Genomic DNA, 17,608 nt, shown 5'->3' with positions numbered 1-17,608 from the left:
ATTTTTAAATGATCAATTATGTGATCATATTTAAAAATACGATCCGGTTTTTAAGGGATTTGAACGGATCAAATGTGTTTCCGGTTCGGTTATATAAACCGGTATTTTACCATATCCAACCGAAATGAGTATCGACGGGAATTATCCGTAAACAGAGTGACAGTGAGGTGTGAAGGAAGAAGACGATGGCGTCAATGTCTCTCTCCTTTTCTTCTTCGCTATGTTCATCCAGAATCCCCGAAGGTAAGCGTAGGTTTCGTCACAGAGATGTGGGCATCGTTAGATGCGTTTTGGCTGCTTCGAAATCTTCTCCGGGAAGTGTTACGAAGAAGAGGCTTTGGAAAGACGGCGAATTCCCCGGAATCACGGAGCCGGTTAATCAGAGAAGAACTCCGATAAAGAATGTGAAGAAGAAACTTGACAGGAGAAGCAAAGCTAACGGATGGGTTAACACCGTCACTGAAACTTTGTCCGATCTCATCGCCAAAAAGCAGTGGTTACAAGCTCTCGAGGTATTTCGATTTTCTCTCTTCTCGTTCATGTTTGATTGAATTTGAACTCAATTTTGAATCACGAGTATAATTTAGCTGAAAGATGATTTTGATTGAATTGGGTATTTTGTTGATGATCTTAGGTTTTTGATATGTTGAGGGAACAAACATTTTATCAACCAAAGGAAGGAACTTACATGAAGCTGCTTGTTCTTCTCGGTAAATCTGGTCAACCCAATCGTGCACAGAAGCTGTTCGACGAAATGCTTGAAGAAGGACTTGAACCAACTGTTGAACTCTACACTGCTCTTCTCGCTGCTTACACTCGCAGCAATCTCATCGACGATGCTTTTTCAATTCTTGATAAAATGAAAAGCTTTCCTCAATGCCAACCTGATGTTTTCACGTACAGCACTCTGCTCAAGGCTTGTGTGGATGCTTCTCAGTTTGACTTGGTGGATTCGTTATACAAGGAAATGGACGAGCGTTTGATAACTCCAAACACTGTGACCCAGAACATAGTTTTAAGTGGGTACGGTAGGGTCGGAAGGTTTGATCAGATGGAGAAAGTTTTGTCTGATATGTTGGTGAGTACTGCTTGCAAACCCGATGTGTGGACTATGAATATCATCCTTAGTGTGTTTGGAAACATGGGTAAGATAGACATGATGGAGAGCTGGTACGAAAAGTTCAGGAACTTTGGGATTGAGCCAGAGACTCGGACTTTCAATATTTTGATTGGTTCTTATGGGAAGAAGAGAATGTATGATAAGATGTCGTCTGTCATGGAATACATGCGAAAGCTAGAGTTTCCGTGGACAACATCAACCTACAACAATATCATCGAGGCGTTTGCGGATGTTGGTGATGCAAAGAACATGGAGTTGACATTTGATCAGATGCGTAGCGAAGGTATGAAAGCAGACACAAAGACCTTTTGCTGTCTCATAAACGGATATGCCAATGCCGGTCTTTTCCACAAGGTGATAAGTAGTGTTCAGTTGGCTGCTAAGTTTGAGATACCCGAGAATACTGCCTTTTACAACGCGGTGATATCAGCGTGTGCTAAAGCAGATGATCTGATAGAGATGGAAAGAGTGTACATAAGAATGAAGGAGAGACAATGCGTATGCGATTCAAGAACGTTTGAGATCATGGTCGAGGCGTATGAAAAAGAAGGTATGAATGATAAGATCTATTACTTGGAACAAGAGAGGCAAAAGCTTATGGATCGCACTGTTGCTACAAAAGAGATGGAGAATCTTCCGGCAGGATGATTGCGGTTTGTGTGTGAATCTCTCTCTCTCTCTCTCTGCAAGGAGAGATCGATGTCTCACTTGAAAGAGTAGAATAAAAGAGTTTGTAATACACTTGATTGTTCTTGCAGCTATGCGTGTTATATATTTTGATGGGCCCAAAATTATGAATAGAGGCCCATAGATAAACTGTGACGTGCACAAGAAATCGGACAAGTCCAAAAAGTGGATAAGTGCGTGTCGTCTTTCTATAAATAATCTCTTTTCTCTCATCTTTTACCGTTTCTTCTCGAACAATCAAAAACGAACTAACCAAACATAAAATTGAACACATCCTCTTCCTCTGCTCTCTGCAAACAAAAAAACACCGATTCGGTCAGGAATCATTCGTCGTGAAATCTGTAATGGGGATTGTTGTCAAGTCTTTCAAGGATCAATTCTCCTCTGGTTTGTTCTTCGTTAATCTCTTTCTGATTCTTTGGAATTTTTTTTCCTTCGAAATGTGCTTCTGAAGCAAAGTTTTCATCTTTGTTTGAGGATATAGATGAGAGATTGAAGGAGTCGAACAACATCATTGCGAAATATCCAGATAGAATACCTGTAAGTTATTTCATAAATTTCATGTTTGATTTGTTTCTTGGTGTTTCCGTCTTAGTTGCCGTGCGATTGTGGATTTCCTTAGGGTTCGAATGATTTACTCAATTAAAAAAAAGTCTTCGTTTGACTTGCATCTCTCGAATTTGCTAGAATCTCTGTTTCAATCTTAGAATTTCTTCGCCATGGTTTGATGGATACGATCTGGGATCTGAAATTTGACTGATTTTGTGCGGTTTGGTGTTGATCCAATCACTCTGGTCAATGTCGGAGACGACTTCTTTAGTTGAGATTTGATCTATCACCAACAACAACCCAAACCAATTTGATTTAGGGATTTGGATCTGTTCTTGGTTTGGTTTCTTCATCAGATTCCAGCATTTATGGATGGGTTTTATTTACTTATGTAGGTGATCATTGAGAAATATTCAAACGCAGATCTGCCAGACATGGAGAAGAACAAGTGAGTTGTGACATCAATTTAGCTGTTGGACCAAACCAAGTGTAACCTGTCTAACTGTGAATAATCTTGTTTTTAACTCTGTATCCCGCATTTGTTTATTGTAGATACTTGGTCCCACGAGACATGACTGTTGGACATTTCATCCATATGCTAAGCAAAAGGATGCAGTTAGATCCATCCAAAGCTCTCTTTGTTTTCGTACACAACACTCTTCCTCAAACCGGTAAGATAAGAAGTATCATCATCCATGTAGAGTGAGACTTTACCTGCAGTTTTCCAAAGCTTTCCATTAACACTTGTCTTGAATTATGCAGCTAGTCGCATGGACTCTCTCTACAATACTTTCAAGGAAGAAGACGGGTTCTTGTACATGTGCTACAGCACCGAGAAAACTTTCGGCTAACAAAAGATTTGTCGCTTCATATCGAAATCGAAGCGCACTCTGAATAATCCATTTGTTTGATTCCTATGTTTGTGAATAACGTCAGCTCTTGTTGTTACTGTTATTGTTGTTGTTAGCTGACATTGTACAGAAAAGCTAAAAAAAAGAAAGACATTTGACTTTGTAAATTATGTATAATCCAACTATGGCAATAATAATAAGACCAAGTGATGATGATTCACACGAAACTCTTTTTGCGTTTTGTTCTTCCCTATAAAAAAAGAAAAGAATATAGATACTTTCGTGGAAGCACGTAAGTTTGGGGAGATGTGGTAAAATGAGACCTAAAGAAATTGCAATGTCGGTGCGGCGGTAAACGTGTACCCTACGACTTGGATTGTGTGTTTTATGCGATAAGGTTTTTAAGAAAACCGCAATTTTTAGAATATTGTTTATGTATATCCATCCATCATATGGTTAATCTTCTCTACAAGTTTATTTTGCCTCTTTTGTTTATACACATTTTATGTTCCGATTACATATTTTATTCCTTCTTAATCATCACTTCTAACATGAGGATTTAAAACTTTTCTGTTTCCAACGAGTTTATAACTACTTAATTAATGCCTCTATTTTAGTTCAATAGTGATTAATGACGCGTTGGCACCATCTCAAACTAAACTCAATATTTCGGAGCAAATAAAACAAAATTTCACAAGGAGACCAATAATTGATCGAGTATATTCTTGGGGGGATGTTACGATGCCATCCATGTCCAAAACTATTTGGATCAAAGCTTCTTTTTGGAATTTTTGTGCTCTTTCATTTCATTTGTATATAGATTCGGTTATTCCTTGACAAAAAAAAAGATGGTTATTCCTAATTAACTGCCACATTCTTATTTATAAATATCAATGTCGGTTACAAACACGATATAATGTAATAAAATAGTTGATCCAGGACGTAATAATTGTGCTCCCAGTGTGTTAGTTAGACTTGTTATTTTTATTTGCTATAAAAAGGATTAGATTAAGAAAGGATAACCGACAATTTAATTTTAAACAGAATTTTAGACAAACAATGTATAGTCGTAATCTGCGGTGGTTTTATTGTTTAAGATGATTTGTTATGTGGATCGAAACCAAGATTATAGTATTTCTATCACGACTTTAACCAATGTGAACAACTCAAGAAAACAAAAAACAAAAACAAAAAAGAGTTTTTCTATATATGATTGATAAATTTAAAAGTTGCTACATAAATTTAAAAGTTGCTTGATAAATTTCAGTATTTTACATTGTGAATGAGTACAACTCTGCTATTTGGGCCAGATTGGGCCTCTAATTTAATAGATTCACAGCTACAGTTTGAAGCTTTTGTGACTTGCCCAAGAAACAATAGTTTCGTTCAATACCATAAATGGGTTTTATCTTCTCAATAAGCCCGTCAAGAGTCGCTCGAGACAGTTTCTTGCGAGTGAGAGTACTCTTCCTTTGATATAAACAGGTCTATGGAATTATTCTTGTTTCTGTTGCGTTAGTAGAGCATGTGGACATTGGCTTGATGATCTTTCCTTATGTTTCTGACGATAAGAAGGCATCAAAGCATAATCTTGAGGTAGTAAATCGACTGATGCTTTCAGGTGTGACTTGGAATTGAGAACGAGAAAACTCAACACGTCGAAGCCCCGATTTGAAGATGTTGAGGTATCTATATCCTCTTTGGTGCTGTCTGGATAAGGAATAACATTTTAGAATATATGTGTTGTTGACTGTTTCCTTGGACTTTCTTTTAATCTTTCTAAGGTATCCTCTGATGAAGATGGGTGACAAATAAAACTCTTAAGCTGGCTTCACTATATGAAAGAAAAGAAACAAAAAGAATAAATGTTATATATATCTCTCCTAGACACATCTTTTATATCAGTCTCTCTACTTTCTTTTTTGTTGTTTCCCCCACACAATGATTCTACAATCTTTATGAGTCAATATTTATGTGTATTCCTGTCGGTAAAAGTTTTTGGAAGAAACAGATGAACTGTGGATGAAGATGCCATTGTGAAAAAGACACAAGAAGTTGTCTGGTGTCTGAGTTGGTTTTTAATTTGTCCGGTTTAAAGAATCAGCTTCTCTTAACTCTTATTCACCACTAAGGTTCGGTTACTGGATTTATTTGTGTTGTTAGACTTAGAACCAATGTTTTCATTTCGACTGATTAAAGAGAACATTGTATACAAATATCCTTTTTAGTTTTTAATACTCTTTGCCAAGTTTAAGAAACAAAATAAAACCCTAATAAACTGAATTAGGATTATTTTTCAAATATATTATACTTAATTTCTATGGTTTTAGTTATCTTGTTCTTGTGATTAAGATGTATTTCTAGCAAGTTTTAAAGTTTTATCATTATCTCTATATCAAAATCCAAAGTACGTACTTAAGACGTACTTGTATAATTTACCTTGAAAAAGAAAGGAAAACAAAAATACTACTAAAAAGTATATAAGCAAATACGTCATGCAACAAATAAGACAACGATGTTAACGTGCCCAATATTATAAGGGACTAATAGTAATTTTAAAATTAGAAAGCAATATAATGTACTGTTAATATAACGCAATTTAATTAATAAAGAAAAAAAGAAAGAATTGATCTCGCCGACATTTGGTAGATGAAGAAAGGAGGGATGTTATGGTCCAAAAGATCCTTTGGGGAATAACAAAATCTCCAAAAGCTGGTCACATGTGGCTCATTCTTGTCCAAGTCAAACCTTCTTCACATCTTTTGTATTTTATTTTATTAGTACAATAACTTATTAATATTACTCTTAATTTCCGTTGCAATATGCTTTTAATGCTCTCATTCGGCTGACTAATTTTCACTTTTCGACTTTACAGACCAAAAAAACTTTTTATTTCTTGCCATGAAGTGACATGGAATTGATACTCATGGTTTGGTTTACTAATAAGTTTCTCAAATAAGGTCTTAACCAAGAAGACTTTTTTTTTTGTCCTCAATTTAACTCTTGTATTATTCGCATTGGATATGAAATTTCTTTTGTATGTGCAAGATCTTGGATTCTTTTAATATTCTTAATTATGCAACGTATCCAAAATTCCAAATTGATTCCTTCAATGGCATCAATGCCTATACTAAGAACCTCGGAAAGCTTATTTGAAATCATAAAACGCTTGAGTTGTCAAAAACACTCACATAAAACTCTATATATATGTATGTAATATAGTTATATAGGGATCCCATAAATACATAAGAAATTATTATTTTTGTTCAAATTATGAAAATAGTTTTTGCATAGTAATATAAAAGATGTGCAAAACTAGTTTATCTAGAAATATAGTTGTTATACCACAACAAAAATTGTGATGGATACTATTTGAAACCACTGTATAATTTTTTTTTGACCTCTATTAGGGTTGTATTAAAAGACTACAACAAATAACAAACTAAATTGTCTCTCTTTTGTTTAACAATGTTCACACATATATATTATCGGATGTAAACATGGGTTTATTATTAGATGCAAGGCCGGCCCAATAAATTATTGGATCTTGTGCTATGCTCCAAATTTTTTTACCTAAAACTCTAAATATTTAAAAAACTAGACCCTGTTTTGCAATTATTTGAAAATTTGGACCCTAAAATATAAAGAAAAAACTGAATAAAGAATTGGGACCCGGTGCACTAGCACACTCAGCACCTCCCAAGAGTCGGGCCTGATTAGATGGTGACCATACTGAAACAAACTAATATGATATGTCAATGTTTTGAGTTTAATTCTATTTGGTTTCTCATTATTCAAAATAACTCTCATTAAATGGAACAAAAACTCTTATTAGTTTAAATCTTAACTTTTTTTATGAAGAGAATGGGCTTCTTTACCTACTACACTCAATGAGCCCTCTGGTTCGTTTGGTCATCAGTTCAAATGGACAGTGACTTTGGAATAGATCTCGACCGTTGGTCATCATCACCCTAATGCTTTGTGTTGCCGTTGGATTGGTCATGTCATGACCAAACCAATTTGACTTCTTTATGTGATGTAAAAGTCTTATTGCTCTCAAATAATCTTCTAAACCATCCACGCGCCTGACTAAAGCAACTGAACGTCAGACGCTACAATAGATCCAAATTAAGAAAATGGGAATACAATTTTTTTTTTTTTTGGTTGGGAAAATAATATCTCTCACTTCAGAGTTCAGATATGAAAATAAATATTTATATCTTCTTGTTAATTCGACATAAATTTTACCAAAAAAAGAGAAAAAAAAACTATCGTACTCTTTGTTTTAAAATAATTTAATCGCATAAAATACAATTAATTTATAGCATTGGTTTGTAAATACCATGGAAAACTCATAACCAAGAAGGAAAAAATTGTATTACTAATTGATTGGTGAGTGGGTGACCAAAATCATTTGTAAGAAAGGCTTTCGATTGGCATGTTGTTCATTGTTCTTGTAACAGTTGCATCTTAAGTAATTAGTATATACGTGTAAGATTTATGGAAAATGGAGTTTAATGGATGGAAACAAACAATATCAGTGACACAATACTATTTTGCCCATGCTCAAATGGACATCATGTTCTATTTTTTCTTGACAAGTAGAGAGATTCATCGCTTTTTAAAATCAAACTTTCATTTTGTAGTGGGAGCCTTAATTGTATTTGACCCATAAATCCAATTTCTTCATGGACGTGTCGTGGTCCATTGATTAAAATAAAAAAAGTAGAATAAACAATCGCTTTTAATTCTTTTTAAAAACAAAGAAACAATCCAATGTAATTTTCGATTAAAATCATTTTGATTCGATGTGATATTGTGTAGAGAAAACTTCATTAGCAATTAATTTACTAAAATATAGTAATTGTAGTACAAAATATATTTCCTATAATCTAAGTACAGTATTTTATCGATACTAAATCTAACAGTCTAATAATCAACGTCCCTTTCCTATACATGAATGTACAATTAAACAAAAAATAGAAATTTATAGACTCAATGATTTAAAGTACATACCACCAAATATGGCAGCCTAGTGATTGTTGTAATAAGCTTTTCTAAAATATTTCTACCTGATTTTCAAGCTTTATAATTTGTATTTCAGATTCTTATTTATATACCAACAAAAATATCTACGTAAAATTTATCATTTTCTTAAAATATATTTTGGTATTTAAAAGGAAAAGAAATAGAGAAGAAAAAACAAGAAATAAAATAAAAAAAGAGAAGAGAGAGAGGAGAGGAGAGGTCACTAATTGTCTATGTTTGGCGCGTATATTAACCACCACCGGCAAAACACCCACGAAAAAGGCGACCACGCATAAAGAAAGATCAAAACTTCCCCATCACTTCCAAAAAGCAATAACACACACACAAACTTGTTACCAGGGAAATTATAAATAAAAATCGTAGCCGAAAATTATAAAAATATTTTATTTTTATTTTAGTTCAAAAAAGTTTTCAGCTTTGAAGGCAGAGAGAGAGAGAGAGAGATCAAGCGACTAGTGAGAGTGGTGTTGAAGCGAAACTACGATCTTCTTTTTTCCTTTTCAGATTTTCACAATCACAACACTCTTCTTTGATCGGAGCTCTAACATTCCGACAAAAGCTCAAAAAAAAAAAAAAAAAAGACTTCTTTCTTTTGCTCTTTTGAGGGATTTGTCTCCCTCTGTAGAGATTAGGGTCTATCAATGGAGCGGTACGGTCGCCCCGGTGAAGAAGGGTCGCGATCGGATCCATCTCTTGAATGGACCTCTCATGGTGGTGAAACCGCTGTCGAAGGTAATGTCTCTTGTTAAAGTTTTGATTTTTCGGGATTAATCTGCGATTAGAGCTGTGAATTCTGATTCAAATGCGTGTTTTTGTAGCTCCGATGTGGCGGTTAGGGTTGAGCGGCGGCGGCGGAGGTGGAGGAGGTGGAGAATCGTACCCGGAGAGACCTGACGAGCCTGATTGTATTTATTACTTGAGAACCGGCGTTTGCGGGTACGGGTCAAGATGTCGGTTTAATCACCCACGAGATCGTGGAGCGGTAAATGATTTCTCAGTTTCAGATTCTTCTCCTTATTCACCAATTTCAATTTCAGATCAGCTACTGAGAGTCTGATGATCAGATCGTTAAATTGGTCACTGGGCATTGTTAAATTAAAGCACATATAAACAAACCAAAATGCTTAAGAAGAAGTTTTTTGTAAGCTCTGATTTTGATGTTTAGGTTATTGGAGGTGTGAGAGGAGAAGCTGGAGCTTTACCGGAGAGGATGGGACATCCGGTTTGTCAGGTTTTGTTATCTGAATCTCTTTCTGATCAAACTATGTTCCGGTTTTAAGCAATGCAGTTTCAATTTCTCTGCTTTTGTTTATTTAAGAGAAATCTGTGAACTTTTTTTTTTTTTTTTTTTTTTTTTCTCAGCATTTTATGCGAACTGGTACGTGTAAATTCGGTGCTTCTTGCAAGTATCATCATCCTAGGCAAGGAGGTGGTGGTGGTTCCGTTGCGCCTGTCTCGCTAAGTTATTTGGGATATCCATTACGCCCGGTTTGTCTTCTAATCTCTCTAATGGTTATGTGGATGCTTCCACATTGTATTGTATGATCTCTAAAAGCTCTTCAAAATTTTGATTACAGGGAGAGAAAGAGTGCTCTTATTACTTGAGAACCGGTCAGTGTAAATTTGGTTTGACTTGTAGATTCAACCATCCCGTGCCACTCGCTGTACAGGGTCCACCTCAGCAGCCGCAACAGCAGCAGCCACAGCCACAGCCGCAGCTACAGACTATTTATCCGACACTTCAATCTCAATCTATTCCTTCGTCTCAACAATATGGGTTAGTTTTGACTAGGCCTTCTTTTTTAACTGGTTCATATCTTCAAAGCCCTTACGGTCCTCCAATGGTTCTGCCTCCTGGAATGGTTCCATACTCTGGTTGGAATCCTTACCAGGTAAATCCATCTTCTAAGCCTTTATCTCGCTTTTGTAGGATTCTTCATTGCTACTCTTTTTGTAAATGAATCTATCGACTTTTTAGGCTTCTTTAAGTGCAATGCCTTCGCCTGGAACTCAACCGTCTATTGGATCAAGCTCTATTTATGGACTCACGCCGTTATCTCCTTCAGCGACTGCATATACAGGAACATATCAATCTGTGCCTTCTTCAAATTCCACCTCAAAAGAGTTTCCTCAGCGACCTGATCAACCCGAGTGTCAATACTTCATGAGAACTGGTGACTGTAAATTCGGATCTTCGTGTCGATACCATCATCCTGTAGATGCAGTTCCACCTAAGACTGGCATTGTCCTCAGCTCCATTGGCCTTCCACTTCGTCCCGTAAGTCTTTTTTCATTTTTCTAGAGATACAAACTCGATCCAATATAAGATTTTCAACGAGTCTTGATATGATACGTTTCAATGTATTTGACAGGGCGTAGCGCAATGCACTCACTTTGCTCAACACGGAATCTGCAAGTTTGGACCGGCGTGTAAGTTTGATCACTCAATGAGTTCTTCGCTTAGCTACAGTCCGTCTGCATCATCACTAACTGATATGCCCGTGGCGCCATACCCAATCGGATCATCCTCACTCAGCGGCTCATCAGCTCCAGTAAGCTCTAGCAATGAACCCACCAAAGAGGCTGTGACTCCTGCAGTTTCTTCTATGGTCAGTGGCTTGAGCCGTCCTGAGCCAGCTGAGACGAGTGGTGACTCAGCCAGCGTCAGTGGCAGCATAGAAGCTAAGACTTCAAGTTAAAAAAAAAAAAGAGAGGAAAATATTCTCAATTCTTCATGAACTAAGCAACATTAAGAAAAAAAGAGAAAAGAAGATTATTTTTGGGGTCTGAGATTTGATGGAAGCAGAGAGACTAAAGCTTCTGTCATTGACCATTTGTCCATATATAATATATTCTCTCATACGGCCATCTCTCCTCTCTTGTTTATTTTTCTTGAATAACGAATTACTAATAAATGGCCTTATTCAAGCGACATTCATCAGAAGTCCCCTGTTTTTATTCCTTCATGAATCTGGAGGAGTAATTTAAAATGTCTGCGAACGTAGAAAGAAGCATAAACGGATATAGTGTACACATTTTCTCTTCCTCGTTCTTGTAAGTTGTATCCAATGACATCTACATTCAATCACTGCACATTGCACGAACAATGCCTATGTACATCTTCTTTCCACAAAAGTATCAGATCTCTCCTCTCTAAGTAAATAAAATGCAACCGTTGAACAAAGAAGTAATAAATTGTGGAAAAAATCGTCTGTTCATATATCCCTCAGAAACTCATAACTTTTGCTTAAGCTTCAGCCTAAGTTGCCATCCAATGGCCTCAAATCCTTTTGTTCAGTTTCTTTACGGAAGAGAAGTCTACAAAATTATAATTAAGTCATTTCATTAAATCCAAGTCAAACCAGGACAAACATTCATGAAAGCAGAATGAAATCCATTTGCTATGTTTTTAACATTAGCTTAACTATATGTAACAACAAAGACTCGACAGATCCGTAAACACATAATCTCATCTCATCGACAGGTGCTTCCGCTTCTTCGTCGATGAAGGACTCTCACTTGCTTGTCTTCCTAAAGGTCGCTTTGATGGTGTTGCACTCTTCAAAGATTAAAAACCAGAAAAGCATTAACCACCTAAAGAAATCAAATCAAAAGAATACAACCTTATACATGAAAATATTGCATTATTTTACCTTCGCGAGCTTCTTCTCTTTGCGGGCTTGCCTCTCTCTTTCATCAAACTCCTGGTTCTCTTTCTCGATCAGTCGAATCAGAGTGTCGCATCTTCTTGCAAGTTCCTGACTCGTGCGGGATTTCACAAACCAGTCAAACCTGAACACAGACGATGTCCTAAATGCTGCCTTTAGCTCATCCCAATTCCCATAACCAAGTTTGTGAATCATGCAGATCTGTTTTTCACCACCAAAGTTCCTCAACAGTCAAAAACTTCATGATATAATTAATGAGACAGAACAGCAAAAAGGGAAACGAGAAAAAGACATACCATGAAACGGTCACACTCTTCATTGTACAGCTTGCCTTTGTTCTGACCATATTGAATCTTCAGTTCCAGCCAAGGGTTTCTGTAGCGATCCAGTTTCTTCCCTATGGCCTTCATGATTTCGTCTTTCCTAGAGATCCTTGCCTCTCCCCTCTCAATGTTCTTAATGATTCTATCATAGTCTACATATTTAGAGGGAAAGATGATAAACTTACTTAGCATAAGCTCTTTTTGGAGGTAGGAATTACTTAGAAACATGTAAAAACACTGCATAACTTAGCATTGAAAGGTGTTACTTACCGTTCAGCTCCTTGTACCGCTCTTTAAATACTTTGGCATATCTTTCAACTTCTTCCTCTGTTTTCCCTTCCATCTCAGAGGCAATGCTTTTTATGTCGTTGCGGCCATACTTCTCACAAGCCCTGAGGAAAGTATTAAAATCTCTTCTGCTCCATGTTGAGAAACCCTGGAGATTGACAATTACAAAAAATTAATTAAAGCCTACCAAATCAAATGTCTAAGACCACTCTAACATCAAACATATTCACTTGCCTCCTCCAATAATCCCTCCTTTTCTTCTACTTCTTCAGTAGTTAAGGGATCCCCACCTTCTAACAAAAAAATTCTTAATCAGTAATAGGTTTGCTGAAAAACATGTTAACAAAGTGGGTACATGTTAACAAAGTGGGTACAAGCTTGACCTTCTGGTTCTTCAACATCAATTGTGTCTTTCAACTGATTTTTCTGATGTGTTTGCTGAAACCAAAAAGCACAAAAAGAAGCAAGTTGCTTTTATAAGGCAAAAAAACTCGCTCTTAAGCACATCAAAGGAATCAAGTGTTTCGTTTTGAGAGAGGCCTACCATGAGATAACGTACTTCCTTTTCATACAACTCGGTCAATCTCTGAATGTTAAAGAACTGGAAATCGTGCCTGAAAGAGGGACAATAAATTAGATTTCTAGTGTAAGAAAATCATCAAAACAGGGAAAAGGCATTCAACAATGAGATGGAGGTTGTTGAGGTACTCACAACTGGGGCATGCGCGGAATTCTAGGCTCTTTAGGTTTAGCTGGAGCACCTTGCCGCAATGTTTGCTTAAAGTACTCAGATTCAGAGTAGCTGAAGATACAGTAGATAAAACAAAAGGGATGTTTCTTTTAGATATGAAGACTGGCAAAATAGGACTGCACAATGTATAAGACAGAAGTAATCATTACTTGCGCTTTCTCTCCCGCTTGGGGGGATCATTCCAATTGTCGCTTACAATCTTTTTAAAATCGAGCTTGTTTTCATCCTATGAACAAATTTACAAATATATTAGTAAATTTTATCATCAGTAATGCAGAGCAAAGCTAGGGATATGACATGAAAGTTAAGACTATGCAAAGAAATATACAAGTTACCTTATTGTCATCATCAAAATCATAGAAGTCAGCACCTACAACAAATAAAACAACAGATTATCAAAACATTACAATATTCACACAACCTAATAGGGGAAATAGTAGGTAAGTGACACCCTTACTGTCATCCATTTTAAACTGTATAGCATCTTCTGTGAATTTCTTCATCTTAGCATCAAGTTCAGCTGTTGCCTCTTCTCCTTTGGCAATGATTCTATCAATATCCTCGTCTGTGATTGTGCTATCTTTAGAACTGAACACCATCTCAGCACCATATCTTACCATTTGAAGCAACTCATCCTTATTGACAGCTGCATAGTTAAGATAAATACCAATTCTGTCAGAGATGAACCAATGCATAAAGCAATCACTGTATAACGCACTTACTTTTCTGTTCTGCCAATCTCCCTTGTTGAATAACCAGAGCATCAAGTGCTAACTTCTTGTAAGCTCTTTCAATCACTTTCTCCTCAATAGCAGACTGTAAACAAACAACACATAATTAATTTTAAACCTCTCATGGCTGTTTTAACTTGAAATTCACGGAGAGGAGACCAACCTCAGTGCAGAATCGAAACACTTGAACTTCTTTTTTTTGACCAATCCTATGGGCACGATCCTGAGCTTGCAAGTCGACTTGTGGGTTCCTGCCAGAATATGCCAGACTCGTCAAACGTGAAGAGAAAGTTCATAAACTACAGTGGACAATGATGAGAGACTTACCAATCACTATCGTAAAGGATCACAACATCTGCAGTAGCAAGATTGATACCAAGCCCTCCAGCTCTAGTAGATAACAAGAAAACAAATTTCTCACTTCCTGGCTTGTTGTAGGCTTCTATGGAGGCATCTCGTTCGTCACCACCAGTGTTTCCATCAATACGGCAATACAAGTAACCACGATACATTAAATAGTCCTCAAGAATATCCAAAAGTCTTGTCATCTGACATGTGGAAAGAAAAGAATAAGGCTCAGACTTTACATAGACAAAGGAAAAAGAGAAGATGAACTGTAAGAAACCATTATATCCAGCTGTTCTGTATTAGCGTTTACCTGAGAAAATATCAGCACCCTTGAATCACGTTCTTTCAACTTAGGAAGCAATTTATCCAAGAGAACCATCTTACCTAAAATAACAATATAGAGATGCTTCATAAAAAACTTCCACAGAAATCTGAAGGATCTAGTTTATTTCTAGCCTTACCAGCATTTGTTATAAGGTGATCTCCTGTGGTATATGGGGGACCAGGTTCTGCACCCTGGAAGAGATAGGGGTGATTGCAGCATTTACGCAGTTGCATTGCAATGTTTAGCAGACGTTTGCGTTCTCCACCAGCATTAACCGCTTCAAGATCCTTCTGCAGTAAAGCCTTGTAGTATTGCTTTTGCATCTGAGACATACCAACTTTAAGTATGGTCTCCTTCTTCGGTGGCAAACCTTTCTCAACATCTGACTTTAGTCTTCGAAGAAGAAATGGTCGAAGAACCTAAAAAGATACATGAAAGCAATTAACCTACGACTCACACAGAACAGAATAAACTCAATGCAAGGAATGGGTGCATCCATACCTTGTGCAGTTGTTGCACAACTTCTTGCTGGTCATTCTCACCAGAAATTTGAAACCATTCATCAAAAGTCTCTGCTGAACTAAAAATCTCAGGCAGAAGAAAATTTAGAAGAGCCCACAGTTCATGGAGATTATTCTGCATATATGAGGACAATATGAGTACAGCAGGCTACACAGTCATTATACGGTAAATATTAAAAGTGCCCGGAAAAGCAAAAGTTAAGAGTGCAAACAGAGCCGTACAAGAAAGGTTGTTTCAACATTCAATTAGAAGCAACTTAACAAAGAAAACTTCAATGTCCAAATATTCAAGAATAAGATAGAGCAAACACCTGAAGGGGGGTCCCCGTGATAAGAAGCCGATAATTGGTGCTAAAAAGTCTCATGGTTTTAGAAAGGAGTGAATTCTCGTTCTTGATTCGATGCGCTTCATCAATGATAATATAACGCCAGCTAAACCGACGAAGTGCTGTCTTCTCTTTGATGGCCATCTCAAAGCTTGTGACACAAATATCAAATTTCCCAGCAACTAGCAGGTCTTCTCGAATATGTCTCTGCATCAGTTAGCAGACATTTCAGAATCCTGGGATAAACGTTTACATGAAATTCTGAAATGGCAGACAGCTCATGACTTACCCTCTCCTCAGGATTACCAAGGAACTTCACAGCACGTAGGACAGGACAAAACCGGCGAATTTCGTTCATCCAATTACCAAGTGTTGATTTTGGAGCAACCACCATATGGGGACCATTGATTCCCCTGTATTCATGAAGATATGCCAACAAAGAAATCGTTTGAAGCGTCTTCCCCAGACCCTAGACCACAGGGAAAAAAAAGTTTCATGATTAGCATGACAGAATATAGAGAACTTATTCTGCTTGGATCGTTGGGGGAGAATTATTTACCATTTCATCAGCAAGAATTCCATTTATGCCATTCTCATAAAGACGAATGAGCCAGTTCAAACCAGCTAATTGGTAATCTCTCATCTTCCCTTGAATACCTGTCGATTGAGAAGAAAAATAGATGAATCTCAAGCTTTCCCAGTAATTTACGCTATACTACATACTAACTGTGAGGTCACAAAAATATGTATGGTTACGCAAATGGACGGAGATGTCAATCATATTGTACTTGTTGCTCGAGACTAGAGAGACGATTAATATACAGTAATCCTAGACTAAAGAGCAAAATACAGGTACTTACAAGAGGGCTGTGTGAGTAACCGTGTGTTTCCAGATCCAGTTAAGCCATCCTCTTCTTCCTTTAGATACTCTTCGTCTTCCTCCTCTTCAGTTATTTTGGAAGCATGACGTCCCCTGAAGGTAGAAGTTAAAACCACATAAATCAGGGCCTGGCTCATCATATTTACTCTGAAGCTAGAAGCAATGATGAACCGATATTTTAGGAAAAAATTGCATCTAACACACCTTCCTTTTGCCTTCTTCTGAGAAGAAGATCCATCACTTTTAGCAAAGTGGGCAAATAACTCAGTTTGCTGCAGAAGATACTTCAGTCTCCCTTTTCCCTTATTGTTCTAAAACACATGGAATGATTCAGAATCGTCAGAACTTAAAAGCACGAGAACGAAAAGTAGCTAAAAACCTGAAATATATAGTTCAAACAACGCACCATATCCGCGTCAATGGAAGCATTCTGCGACTCCAGCATCTCTTGAATCTTCTGCTTCTTCAACTTCTGCATCTCTTTAAGTCTGGCTTTCTCACGTTTGCTGATTTCAGCTTTTTCCTCATCTTCTTCGTCCTGCTTATACCACAATGAGCCACCATGCGCAGACATTCAATGAACTTTCACTCAACAAAAATTCGACTAAAACTAACAAACGAAGGAAGACGCGAACGCCGAATCCATTGCATTAAATGAAATTTCAACTTTCCAAGTACAAAAAAGATGCAGTTCACTGAGATTTCAAAAATCACAGCCATCAAAACGAAATTAGCCTGCAGCTACCTCGTAATCATCTTCTACGGGAGCAGCCTCTCCGTCGGAGACTGGTGATTCGTCGGCGGCGGCTACTTCGTCATCGTCGGAGCCAGAAGAACGAGCAACAGCCTCGAGCTCCTCCTCATCTTCTTCTTCATTATCCTTAACCCGCTCTTCTTCCTCCTCTGACGAGAAAGCCTCATCGGAATTCGAATTTCTCGCCATGGAAGCTACGAAATCTGCTTTCGCCTTGAGATCGAGGGTTCGCTTCGCTTGTGAGAAAGTAAAATAAAGATTTTAAAAAAAAAGTGAAACTTTAGATACAAATTGCAAAACGACCGAAGCTTCAGGGTAATTTGTAACCGTTGATTAAGCTGAATAAATATATGGCTACGATGTAACTAGTCGCTTCATCGAACGGGGAATTAGTAATTAATTACCCGCCACCTGAGCAAGAGAGTTGTTTTGGAACA

The 17,608-nt window shown here is 37.2% G+C and overlaps 4 protein-coding genes and 1 non-coding gene across 7 annotated transcripts; 4 read left to right on the top strand and 1 right to left on the bottom strand.

The window, feature by feature from the left end:
* Window positions 1–121: 121 nt before the first annotated feature.
* Window positions 122–2,017, top strand: PPR2 (Tetratricopeptide repeat (TPR)-like superfamily protein). The gene is made up of 2 exons (NM_111518.5): window positions 122–512; window positions 635–2,017. The coding sequence occupies exons 1-2, from the start codon at window positions 186–188 to the stop codon at window positions 1,766–1,768; spliced, it is 1,461 nt and encodes a 486-aa protein (NP_187294.1). The 5' UTR covers window positions 122–185; the 3' UTR covers window positions 1,769–2,017.
* Window positions 2,018–2,028: 11 nt separating this feature from the next.
* ATG8H (Ubiquitin-like superfamily protein) lies at window positions 2,029–3,436 on the top strand. The gene is made up of 5 exons (NM_111517.3): window positions 2,029–2,194; window positions 2,292–2,347; window positions 2,752–2,804; window positions 2,909–3,027; window positions 3,119–3,436. Exons 1-5 carry the CDS (start codon window positions 2,152–2,154, stop codon window positions 3,205–3,207), a joined length of 360 nt encoding a protein of 119 aa, NP_566283.1. The 5' UTR covers window positions 2,029–2,151; the 3' UTR covers window positions 3,208–3,436.
* Window positions 3,437–4,873: 1,437 nt separating this feature from the next.
* AT3G00200 lies at window positions 4,874–5,179 on the top strand. Its single transcript, NR_143786.1, has 2 exons — window positions 4,874–4,892; window positions 4,992–5,179. It is a non-coding gene; the product is annotated as an uncharacterized misc_RNA (transcript).
* A 3,330-nt stretch (window positions 5,180–8,509) lies between these two features.
* AT3G06410 (Zinc finger C-x8-C-x5-C-x3-H type family protein) lies at window positions 8,510–11,414 on the top strand. The gene is made up of 7 exons (NM_111516.5): window positions 8,510–8,988; window positions 9,075–9,238; window positions 9,422–9,487; window positions 9,619–9,744; window positions 9,834–10,148; window positions 10,235–10,534; window positions 10,629–11,414. Exons 1-7 carry the CDS (start codon window positions 8,898–8,900, stop codon window positions 10,953–10,955), a joined length of 1,389 nt encoding a protein of 462 aa, NP_187292.2. The 5' UTR covers window positions 8,510–8,897; the 3' UTR covers window positions 10,956–11,414.
* Window positions 11,415–11,445: 31 nt separating this feature from the next.
* Window positions 11,446–17,519, bottom strand: CHR11 (chromatin-remodeling protein 11). 3 transcript variants are annotated; one of them, NM_001202898.2, is made up of 24 exons: window positions 17,163–17,519; window positions 16,824–16,955; window positions 16,622–16,728; window positions 16,398–16,510; window positions 16,097–16,194; window positions 15,827–16,006; window positions 15,523–15,744; window positions 15,192–15,326; window positions 14,827–15,109; window positions 14,676–14,749; window positions 14,345–14,565; window positions 14,181–14,268; window positions 14,009–14,102; window positions 13,744–13,932; window positions 13,622–13,656; window positions 13,436–13,512; window positions 13,248–13,337; window positions 13,080–13,149; window positions 12,919–12,973; window positions 12,770–12,828; window positions 12,518–12,683; window positions 12,221–12,399; window positions 11,910–12,125; window positions 11,446–11,815 (listed from the first exon to the last, which is right to left on the bottom strand). In NM_001202898.2, exons 1-24 carry the CDS (start codon window positions 17,358–17,360, stop codon window positions 11,726–11,728), a joined length of 3,171 nt encoding a protein of 1,056 aa, NP_001189827.1. In that variant the 5' UTR covers window positions 17,361–17,519; the 3' UTR covers window positions 11,446–11,725. The 3 variants fall into 3 exon arrangements, with proteins under 3 accessions (NP_001189827.1, NP_187291.2, NP_001189826.1); NM_111515.5 differs by having other exon boundaries at window positions 12,770–12,825; NM_001202897.1 differs by having other exon boundaries at window positions 11,541–11,815; window positions 12,770–12,825; window positions 13,738–13,932; window positions 17,163–17,453.
* Window positions 17,520–17,608: the final 89 nt, after the last annotated feature.

This window comes from Arabidopsis thaliana, chromosome 3, assembly GCF_000001735.4.
Source record: "Arabidopsis thaliana chromosome 3, partial sequence".
Lineage (NCBI taxonomy): Eukaryota > Viridiplantae > Streptophyta > Magnoliopsida > Brassicales > Brassicaceae > Arabidopsis > Arabidopsis thaliana.
Note: the sequence above shows the minus strand (reverse complement) of the source record. Positions and strands in the feature narration are given on the sequence as shown.

Excerpts from the sequence above, each read along its gene's own strand:
- PPR2 (NM_111518.5), top strand. The coding sequence starts at position 186 with ATGGCGTCAATGTCTCTCTCCTTTTCTTCTTCGCTATGTTCATCCAGA. Across the intron at positions 513-634 it reads AGTGGTTACAAGCTCTCGAG|GTTTTTGATATGTTGAGGGA; the intron begins GTATTTCGATTT and ends TGATGATCTTAG.
- ATG8H (NM_111517.3), top strand. The coding sequence starts at position 2,152 with ATGGGGATTGTTGTCAAGTCTTTCAAGGATCAATTCTCCTCTG. Across the intron at positions 2,195-2,291 it reads CAAGGATCAATTCTCCTCTG|ATGAGAGATTGAAGGAGTCG; the intron begins GTTTGTTCTTCG and ends TTGAGGATATAG. Across the intron at positions 2,805-2,908 it reads CCAGACATGGAGAAGAACAA|ATACTTGGTCCCACGAGACA; the intron begins GTGAGTTGTGAC and ends TGTTTATTGTAG.
- AT3G06410 (NM_111516.5), top strand. The coding sequence starts at position 8,898 with ATGGAGCGGTACGGTCGCCCCGGTGAAGAAGGGTCGCGATCGGATCCA. Across the intron at positions 9,239-9,421 it reads ACCCACGAGATCGTGGAGCG|GTTATTGGAGGTGTGAGAGG; the intron begins GTAAATGATTTC and ends TTTGATGTTTAG. Across the intron at positions 10,149-10,234 it reads CTGGTTGGAATCCTTACCAG|GCTTCTTTAAGTGCAATGCC; the intron begins GTAAATCCATCT and ends TCGACTTTTTAG.
- CHR11 (NM_001202897.1), bottom strand. The coding sequence starts at position 17,360 with ATGGCGAGAAATTCGAATTCCGATGAGGCTTTCTCGTCAGAGGAGGAA. Across the intron at positions 13,657-13,737 it reads TAAAATGGATGACAGTAAGG|GTGCTGACTTCTATGATTTT; the intron begins GTGTCACTTACC and ends TATTTGTTGTAG. Across the intron at positions 13,150-13,247 it reads ATTCCGCGCATGCCCCAGTT|GCACGATTTCCAGTTCTTTA; the intron begins GTGAGTACCTCA and ends TCCCTCTTTCAG.